The sequence below is a fragment of the Strongylocentrotus purpuratus genome, unplaced genomic scaffold (assembly GCF_000002235.5).
Source record: "Strongylocentrotus purpuratus isolate Spur 01 unplaced genomic scaffold, Spur_5.0 spur5_scaffold_19, whole genome shotgun sequence".
NCBI lineage: Eukaryota > Metazoa > Echinodermata > Echinoidea > Camarodonta > Strongylocentrotidae > Strongylocentrotus > Strongylocentrotus purpuratus.
This window is the reverse complement of record NW_022145604.1, coordinates 4061201-4072184: the sequence shown is the minus strand read 5'-3', so window position 1 is coordinate 4072184 and position 10984 is coordinate 4061201. Positions and strand designations below refer to the sequence as shown.

The 10984-nt window shown below is 39.9% G+C and overlaps 1 protein-coding gene and 1 long non-coding RNA gene across 2 annotated transcripts; one reads left to right on the top strand and one right to left on the bottom strand.

Moving 5' to 3' along the window:
• The first annotated feature begins 946 nt into the window (after window positions 1–946).
• LOC115925971 lies at window positions 947–7523 on the top strand. The gene is made up of 3 exons (XR_004064900.1): window positions 947–2613; window positions 4311–5789; window positions 7480–7523. It is a non-coding gene; the product is annotated as an uncharacterized LOC115925971 (long non-coding RNA).
• Window positions 7524–7544: 21 nt separating this feature from the next.
• On the bottom strand, window positions 7545–8149 carry LOC105438762 (phospholipid scramblase 2-like; the record flags this gene model as incomplete). The annotated part of the gene is made up of 1 exon (XM_030990766.1): window positions 7545–8149. A coding segment is annotated over exon 1 (555 nt), but the record flags the coding sequence as incomplete, so codon positions are not given.
• Window positions 8150–10984: the final 2835 nt, after the last annotated feature.

Sequence of the window (10984 nt, the reverse complement as noted above, 5' to 3'; positions counted from 1 at the left end):
CCTCCTCCTTTGCTTTTCCCTGACTGTTCTGTTCTGTCTCCTCTTACTACATCAAAATGTGGAATATCAATAACATTGTCGGGAATGCTTTCTTTCAACCATGTTTCTGTAAATGCTAATAGACAAGAATCTCGGTATTCGTTCATGTATCTAGAAAGTGTTTCAAGTTCTTCCATCTTATTAGGCAACGAGCGTACATTCCCCAATATTATTGAAGGGAGGGCCGGTTTTGTTCCTCTCTTTCTCAGCCTTGTCCTTATTCCGCCCCTCTTACCTCTCTTACGTGGTTTGATCTCGGGTGGAAAGTCCTCATATCCGAGGGGTCGAGCATCCCCCGTGGCGCCGCGTAGGTTGAGCATCTCAGTCCGTGTGTATACAAGGCTATTCAGTTGGTGTTCGACTTTCAGGGCAGAACCAGTCAAAAACACCGATGCGAGGATCAAAAATATCCAAAAGGTAGCCATGGCTAATCTCACAGTTATGGAAAACATGATGAAGGTCAAAGTGCACTCACAAAATAAGACAAAATAGTAACAAATAATCCAAAAGATGGGGAGAACAAATCCAGTGGTGGTCGCCACTGAGCGGCGCCCTATAGTCCCATCGGGTTAGACGAACTCTGTATTCTGGGGATGTGGCCAGATATCGGCTAAGGGCGGCTTGCTCTTAGAATTACATCACCTGACAGTCCACATTAAATTGTGTGTGAAGTATAAGGGGGAAATTATTGGTAAATTGATGGCATAGTGATAATTTTAAGTCCAAATGATATTATTTTTTTTAAACTTCCATTGGCTTTTTCATTTTTTCTGTTTTAGTTTCAGTTTATTGCGACATATTCCACATGATTAAATTGTAAATGATGTAAATTAGAGATAGTAATGTAATGAAACTTTCCCAGATGATGTTCTTAGTGATATAGAAAGAGAACACAGAGAGCTCATGATTCAATGTATGCGAACGGGTAGATTTATTTGTGTTTAATACTTGAAGAGTATTGTTAATGTTATGCCATTTGATCGTATATATGTTATTGTAAGAAAAGACTGTTATTGTAGAAGATTAAGTAATAAAGACTTTGTTTTTGCCACGCATCTCAGTCAACACCTTTCTTATTTTGTCTTCCTTTAATAGGTATGCCCCCTCCCTCGGGGTGTGGGCGCTACAAATTTGGCGACCTTGCCAGGACGGCCATCGTCGAAGGGACACGAGGACGATGTGCTGTCCTATGACACGAACAGTTGGATCAATCGAAAGAGAAGAGCAGCGAGCAAACGATACAGGACCAGAAGACAGAGTGACGGAGAGAACCTGATTTGACAATGACATTGGCTCAGCATCACAGAAAATGGGACGAGCTACAGAGAAGAGAAAAGGCTACCGTGCAGTACGCAGCAGGGTGCTACGGCAAGGTGATAGGGCCCTGGTGCGAAGTCTGGCCCCTCCAGGTGGCCAAGGAAAGCTTCACCCTTACTGGGAGGAAATAGATGGCGGAGCAGTGAGTGGAGTCAAGGATGTCCAGGGGTTCTCCAAGCCGCCATCCTCAACAGCCCAGCCTCCAGCACCTTTCTAGTACCGGTATGACCCACCATTCTACCCTCATCAAATGCCTCTACAGATGCAGACGCCGATAGCCCACGAGCAACTAACCCTCTACCAACGTCAGATGACAGAAGACCAGCTGAAATTTTCCTAGCAAGCGAGTCCATCATTGAGGAATGCCTCAAACTGATTTTTTTTAAATTTTTACATTAGATGCATCGTTATATAGAATCATGTGTGCTAGCTGTTTAATAAACCAGAAATACGAGTAATGAGAAGTACTAAGATGAAACAAGTTGTAAATCGTTTCATGAATTGTGGTGTAATATAAGGAAACAAGCGATGACACTCGATAGTGATCAATTGATCTTTGTGATAAAGTCTTCGGAATGAGTCTCGAGCTTTCCAAGAAACCTTCACCGTTTGTCAGGCGCGCCCGTAGAATGGGTTAATGTTTCGCAAAGTTTATTTGTATGGAAGAAAAAGCCACGTAATTCTGATACGATATTATGATATGTAATTCTGAGACTTCAAGTACCTATTAGGTTTCGCTATAACAAGTTGCAACAAGTGTATATATATGAACTCGATGTACTACATGTATTTCGCAGAAGAATTGGAGCACGATGATCTGTCAGCGTTACAAGGACATAGACTTTCATGGACTTTGGTGATAAGTCTCACCTCCTTGATCGGTCCTAAGCTCATGACGACATTGAACTAGAACTTAATGAACATTAGAAATGTTGTACTATATTAATGAATTGTTATAAATGTTTGAAAGTTGAAATGTCCAGGAGACATTTATTTTTGGAGGGGAAGGTGTGGAGCCCCACAGAATACCCCCCCCCCTATTTTTTTGTATATCTTTGACTATGTATGTATGACACAAGTATATTTCTAGCCCCCATATAGTCCCTCCTCTTAGTTAATTAGGTACCCCCTCCTGCGAGAGTGGCCTCACCCACAACCAACCTAAACACACCAGCTGGGATACCAGGAGTGGCTTCTCACTTTGTTTTTGCCACGCATCTCAGTCAACACCTTTCTTATTTTGTCTTCCTTTAATAGGTAAGAAAGAATCTTATATTATTAAATTGTGATATATTCTTGTTGTTCATAATATGTGTATTTCTAAACTATTAGCGAGTGTGGACGCACCATGTGTATAATACTAGTGTGTTATTAGGTTATGGCAGTGCGTTCAATGTGAACACAACTTCTTATCAGAGTTCTTAATCCCCTCTCCCCCCAAGCTTGACCATCCACTGCAATGCATTACACGCACACAGTGTAGATAGAGTATATGCTATACCCAAATGCTATGTTAACTGAGAAGTGTTAGAGATAGAATGTGTTTGTTTTTGACCCATGCTGGAAATGTTATCTTTGGTGGGAATGAAAGTTTGATAGAGTCAGCATGATTACAAAATGAGAAGACAAAGGATTTGAGTTGGATATGCACTTGTTGAGAAACACATGGTCACACAGTCTAGTAGTTAGCTATAGAGCAAGGAGGCTAGAGTTGAATTGGTTGATGGAATATTGTAGTTGAAGACTTGCATAATCACAGTGTGAAATTCATTGTATTATATTGTTAGGAATGATTATTCAGGTTAAATGTTATTGGGAATTACTCACTCTCTCTCTCTCTCCTCTCTCTCTTTGTACCCCCCCCCCCCCCTCTCTCTCTCTCTCTCTCTCTCTCTCTATTCCCCTTCTCTCTCCCTCTCTCTCTCTCTCTCTCTCTCTGTATGGTTCACCCTTTCTCTTTCACTCTCACTTTGCTTTGTATATAACCATGAAATGAATATACATGTATTTAGTAAAACTATTGGTTGTTGTTTAGAATTAGAATATGAACTGTATGTGAAGATGAGATTATACAGTAAGAGGAATTCGTAATATTGGTTGTAAGTTTGCTATAGAGCTATTAGTACAGACTGCAGACTAAGACTATTTGCCAGTTCTGTGAATATTGTAAGGAGTTTAGGATATAAGTTGTTGAAGATGTATCTTTTCAAGTTCAGTAATCTCGCTGAAAAAGATAGTATTAGATCAAAGTGATGCAGATGACTATTGGAAAATACATGAGCTATAGTTAAGGAAGAGTTATAAGTTTATTCAGTATTAATGTGAAGTCCTGAGACAAGAAGTAACTTGTGAATTTAGGGATTAGTGAAGGCTGAGAGTAGAATTACATTCTAAGGGTCTATGTGCACAAGGGATCCTCAGTCTTGGAGCGTAAAGAGTAGAAAGCTTATTAGGCAATAGTATAGGGATGATTATGCCAACATTCTTGTATTAGGTCTATATATGTGATTTCTTGAAAGAGACGCTAAGTGAAGAGTTATATGATTAGAAGCTAAAGTAGATTGACTGATACCGCAATGTTATAGACATTTGATAAGGGTTAAGTTATTTATTAGTAGCCAAGTTATGATTATGAGATCGATGAAGAGTTGCGCTTTTAAATAAAGCATTAAAGTAAGGATAGTTTCGTTTAGAGATAGTAATGTAATGAAACTTTCCCAGATGATGTTCTTAGTGATATAGAAAGAGAACACAGAGAGCTCATGATTCAATGTATGCGAACGGGTAGATTTATTTGTGTTTAATACTTGAAGAGTATTGTTAATGTTATGCCATTTGATCGTATATATGTTATTGTAAGAAAAGACTGTTATTGTAGAAGATTAAGTAATAAAGACTTTGTTTTTGCCACGCATCTCAGTCAACACCTTTCTTATTTTGTCTTCCTTTAATAGGTATGCCCCCTCCCTCGGGGTGTGGGCGCTACAAATTTGGCGACCTTGCCAGGACGGCCATCGTCGAAGGGACACGAGGACGATGTGCTGTCCTATGACACGAACAGTTGGATCAATCGAAAGAGAAGAGCAGCGAGCAAACGATACAGGACCAGAAGACAGAGTGACGGAGAGAACCTGATTTGACAATGACATTGGCTCAGCATCACAGAAAATGGGACGAGCTACAGAGAAGAGAAAAGGCTACCGTGCAGTACGCAGCAGGGTGCTACGGCAAGGTGATAGGGCCCTGGTGCGAAGTCTGGCCCCTCCAGGTGGCCAAGGAAAGCTTCACCCTTACTGGGAGGAAATAGATGGCGGAGCAGTGAGTGGAGTCAAGGATGTCCAGGGGTTCTCCAAGCCGCCATCCTCAACAGCCCAGCCTCCAGCACCTTTCTAGTACCGGTATGACCCACCATTCTACCCTCATCAAATGCCTCTACAGATGCAGACGCCGATAGCCCACGAGCAACTAACCCTCTACCAACGTCAGATGACAGAAGACCAGCTGAAATTTTCCTAGCAAGCGAGTCCATCATTGAGGAATGCCTCAAACTGATTTTTTTTAAATTTTTACATTAGATGCATCGTTATATAGAATCATGTGTGCTAGCTGTTTAATAAACCAGAAATACGAGTAATGAGAAGTACTAAGATGAAACAAGTTGTAAATCGTTTCATGAATTGTGGTGTAATATAAGGAAACAAGCGATGACACTCGATAGTGATCAATTGATCTTTGTGATAAAGTCTTCGGAATGAGTCTCGAGCTTTCCAAGAAACCTTCACCGTTTGTCAGGCGCGCCCGTAGAATGGGTTAATGTTTCGCAAAGTTTATTTGTATGGAAGAAAAAGCCACGTAATTCTGATACGATATTATGATATGTAATTCTGAGACTTCAAGTACCTATTAGGTTTCGCTATAACAAGTTGCAACAAGTGTATATATATGAACTCGATGTACTACATGTATTTCGCAGAAGAATTGGAGCACGATGATCTGTCAGCGTTACAAGGACATAGACTTTCATGGACTTTGGTGATAAGTCTCACCTCCTTGATCGGTCCTAAGCTCATGACGACATTGAACTAGAACTTAATGAACATTAGAAATGTTGTACTATATTAATGAATTGTTATAAATGTTTGAAAGTTGAAATGTCCAGGAGACATTTATTTTTGGAGGGGAAGGTGTGGAGCCCCACAGAATACCCCCCCCCCTATTTTTTTGTATATCTTTGACTATGTATGTATGACACAAGTATATTTCTAGCCCCCATATAGTCCCTCCTCTTAGTTAATTAGGTACCCCCTCCTGCGAGAGTGGCCTCACCCACAACCAACCTAAACACACCAGCTGGGATACCAGGAGTGGCTTCTCACTTTGTTTTTGCCACGCATCTCAGTCAACACCTTTCTTATTTTGTCTTCCTTTAATAGGTAAGAAAGAATCTTATATTATTAAATTGTGATATATTCTTGTTGTTCATAATATGTGTATTTCTAAACTATTAGCGAGTGTGGACGCACCATGTGTATAATACTAGTGTGTTATTAGGTTATGGCAGTGCGTTCAATGTGAACACAACTTCTTATCAGAGTTCTTAATCCCCTCTCCCCCCAAGCTTGACCATCCACTGCAATGCATTACACGCACACAGTGTAGATAGAGTATATGCTATACCCAAATGCTATGTTAACTGAGAAGTGTTAGAGATAGAATGTGTTTGTTTTTGACCCATGCTGGAAATGTTATCTTTGGTGGGAATGAAAGTTTGATAGAGTCAGCATGATTACAAAATGAGAAGACAAAGGATTTGAGTTGGATATGCACTTGTTGAGAAACACATGGTCACACAGTCTAGTAGTTAGCTATAGAGCAAGGAGGCTAGAGTTGAATTGGTTGATGGAATATTGTAGTTGAAGACTTGCATAATCACAGTGTGAACTTCATTGTATTATATTGTTAGGAATGATTATTCAGGTTAAATGTTATTGGGAATTACTCACTCTCTCTCTCTCTCCTCTCTCTCTTTGTACCCCCCCCCTCTCTCTCTCTCTCTCTCTATTCCCCTTCTCTCTCCCTCTCTCTCTCTCTCTCTCTCTCTCTCTCTGTATGGTTCACCCTTTCTCTTTCACTCTCACTTTGCTTTGTATATAACCATGAAATGAATATACATGTATTTAGTAAAACTATTGGTTGTTGTTTAGAATTAGAATATGAACTGTATGTGAAGATGAGATTATACAGTAAGAGGAATTCGTAATATTGGTTGTAAGTTTGCTATAGAGCTATTAGTACAGACTGCAGACTAAGACTATTTGCCAGTTCTGTGAATATTGTAAGGAGTTTAGGATATAAGTTGTTGAAGATGTATCTTTTCAAGTTCAGTAATCTCGCTGAAAAAGATAGTATTAGATCAAAGTGATGCAGATGACTATTGGAAAATACATGAGCTATAGTTAAGGAAGAGTTATAAGTTTATTCAGTATTAATGTGAAGTCCTGAGACAAGAAGTAACTTGTGAATTTAGGGATTAGTGAAGGCTGAGAGTAGAATTACATTCTAAGGGTCTATGTGCACAAGGGATCCTCAGTCTTGGAGCGTAAAGAGTAGAAAGCTTATTAGGCAATAGTATAGGGATGATTATGCCAACATTCTTGTATTAGGTCTATATATGTGATTTCTTGAAAGAGACGCTAAGTGAAGAGTTATATGATTAGAAGCTAAAGTAGATTGACTGATACCGCAATGTTATAGACATTTGATAAGGGTTAAGTTATTTATTAGTAGCCAAGTTATGATTATGAGATCGATGAAGAGTTGCGCTTTTAAATAAAGCATTAAAGTAAGGATAGTTTCGTTTAGAGATAGTAATGTAATGAAACTTTCCCAGATGATGTTCTTAGTGATATAGAAAGAGAACACAGAGAGCTCATGATTCAATGTATGCGAACGGGTAGATTTATTTGTGTTTAATACTTGAAGAGTATTGTTAATGTTATGCCATTTGATCGTATATATGTTATTGTAAGAAAAGACTGTTATTGTAGAAGATTAAGTAATAAAGACTTTGTTTTTGCCACGCATCTCAGTCAACACCTTTCTTATTTTGTCTTCCTTTAATAGGTATGCCCCCTCCCTCGGGGTGTGGGCGCTACAAATGTAATTATATAATGTCGTAAACTAAGATTCTGGGACTCACCTTCCGCAAGTTCGATCTGCTGATGAACAAGTAGTTGGTCTAACTGGACCAAGTATTCCAGGCCAGGAGGACAACCGGGAACAGCCGATGGCGGTGGCATCAGTTGCATTTCCCTCGGCATACCGGGTTGCTGGTTTACCACGTAGGGAAACTGACTCTGGTTAAGGTTGTATCCATATTGACCGGGTGCTAATATCGGCTGACCGGGTGTCATCATCGGTTGACCCGATGCATTGATTGGTTGACCGGGCGCCATCAACGGTTGACCATATGCATTCATCGGTTGACCGGTTGCCATCATTGGTTGACCAGATGTATTCACTGGTTGACCGGATGCATTTATTGGTGGACCGGGTGTCATCATCGGTTGACCGGTTGCCGTCATCGGTTGACCAGATGTATTCACTGGTTGACCGGATACATTCATTGGTTGACCGGTTGCCATCATCGGTTGACCAGATATATTCACTGGTTGACCAGATTTATTCACTGGTTGACCGGGTGCCATCAACGGTTGACCGGGACCCGCCATAGGTTGACCCATGGCGCCGGTATTTGCATTATTCGTTGGCTTGGATGTTGTATCATTTTGACCACTCTAAATGCAAAGGAAACCGACAAGATGTTCAGTCAGCTACTGAGACTTCTGATTAATTGACTTTTACATCCTAATAAAACCTCAGGTTGAGAGTGTGCATTTAACCTTGGGTGTTTCACAAAGACTAAAATCGACTTAAGTTGGACTTGAACTATGACAGGCCATTCATGCCACTGGTTGCTCTCATCATTGGTCTCTCAAGGGACGTTACAAATCTACAGAAAAAAAACATTTTTGATATTTCATTGTTTAAGAAAAAAGTTACTTAAATTGTAAACTTAAGTTATATTTTAGACTTGTTTCTTTCCTGGGGACCTAGTTACGAGGTAGTCCATTAACCTATTATTAATGAATGAACTACAATACTTGGAATCTAGTCTGCATAGACTATTTGTTGCTAGGTCCGACAATACGTTTGAGTAAAACGGTCTATTGCCTCGGAGGTCGAATTGTTCGGAGACTATCTAGCGTGGTTGATTCTTACTAACGCTCTCACTGATGTAAAGTAGTGATTCATATCCTACCTGTGGCAGTTCTTCCTCGTTTTGAAACGGTTTGTAACCTTGCCCCGGCATAGTGAAAACTCATAAAGATGTTTCCCGCCCTCTTCTCTGTCAGCACAATATGCAGGCAATGAAAAACTAAGTGTGCGCTTTGTTTTATCTTCAGCAGACTGCCTCTCAACGGTTTTGCATTGGCGCAAGTACGGTGGTGGGGGCAGTACCCCAATATTGATTTTAGTTGTTGGATCCTTTCCAAGATAAAGAGATGTCTCTATGAAGGAGCATTCTTGGCTATAAGAGTTTTGTAATACCGAATGACAAAACACCGTGTCCCCCGTATTTGGAGCATTTGGAGAATATGGGTAATGTTTTCGCTGACCGCTAAGAAGGCTTGAGTATGCTTTTAAGTAAGCAATTAGGGGACGGACGGCTTTATATGTCCTCTCTTAGGGACTTGGTAATGAGAATTTCATGCCTTACGAAGAGCACAAGCGCGTTGACTTGGTCTGAAAACCTGGACCTTCCGGTTACGAAACCACTCGTCTACCAGTACCACTGAGCCATTGCACCTCCTCAAAATTTCTGAATACATATTCTTGACACACCATGCATGTCCGCTACAAAGTATTTACCGCACTTACTCCCTTGAATACATACCGCATATACAATCATTACCATAATACTGCATATATATTATGACTGTATAACATGTACTATAAATAGCTTTTACCGCATATACTATGATTGTAGGCCTGTAAGTTTGATGAACTCCAACCCCCTTTCATCCCCTCACCCTTGGCCCTTGGATTTGTGTTTATATTCAGCAATCGGTAATAAAGTTCAATGTTCGTGATAATAGCTTCATTAATGTCTATATTTGTCTATTGCATATCTATTCAAACACTGATCCAAAGGTTGAATCGAATTAATGATCAACAATTTTAATCTATTATAAATGTAATGCTTCCTGGGAGAAATTTCAATAGTTTAAACATATTTGTGGCTTACACCCAGTAAATAAGCATTACATTTATAAAAGTTATTGTCCTATGGTCTTATAAAAGTTATTGTCCTATGGCGGACCAATGAATATTAATAAGTCAGAATGAATCAGGAGAGCTTGGGTATTTGTTTCTAGTTCATCATGACTGTGCCATGGACCAGTGATGGCCTGGTAGTAGAGTCGCTGCCCGGCAAGCAGTAGATGGCAGGTTCAAATCCCGCTGGTTCCAAGATTTTTTCTGACTTGTTTTTCAATTACAGATCGATCAATCGATCTTATTTACTGGGTGTAAGCCACAAATATGTTTAAACTATTAATTTAAATCTAATTATCTTACCGGGGTACAATATTCTCTTCCTGATCATAATTTTATATCCGTTTTGCTTCCCAGTTTCCTAATCTAGAATTAAGCGTAGGACCCCATTTGAAATAACCCAGTTATTCGCTAGCATGGGTTATTCTGTCTAAAAAAATATTTTTCTTTCAACACGAAAAAAAAATCTCATTTTTAAAAATCTTATTGAATTCGTACGTAACATAAAAACAAATCATTTTACAGTTTGATGAAATCAAAACATACTCTCATCCTCTCTTGATCATTTAAATATGATATGTCTGCCTAAAATTTGTTTACGGCTTACCCGATTATTTTAAACCCGTTGAAAGTTCATTGATGTATCCAGAAATTGATAATCAGAATCTCATCCAAAGGAGATGTGTATGAGGGTTCTAGGACACCTACCCCTGGACAACCATCCCCCGGATAACCATCCCTAGGATAAGCACCCTCTAGGAAAACTACCCCCTAGGACAACCACCCCCTAGGACACCTACCAACTAGGGCAACCATACTATAGGACGACTACACCTAGGACAACTACCCGGAAGACTTCCCCCGAAACAACTACCCCCTACCACAACCATTCTCTAGGACAACTACCCCCGGACAACTATCCTAGGGGGTAGTTGTCTGGCGTTAGTTGTTCGGGGGTAGTTGTCCGGGGGTAGTCATCGTAGTCTTACTAGAGGGTCGTATGCTTGCTCGATACATCACTGTAATATAAATTAACTATGGGTATCGCACAATTAACGCGATCGCAAAGACTTTCGAGAAATCAACTCAAGGGCTATTCAATAAGCTGGTGTACAGTATATCCCGTAGAAATTAAGTACGGATTACGCAATGTGTCCTTGTAATGTTCGCCCATTTCAGTTGGTGATAGACAGGACTATTGAATTTTTCATAGGGTGATTTTTCGAAATACTTTGCGATCGTACTAATGATCTATTTGAAAACTTAAGACAAAGAAACAACGCAGGATACG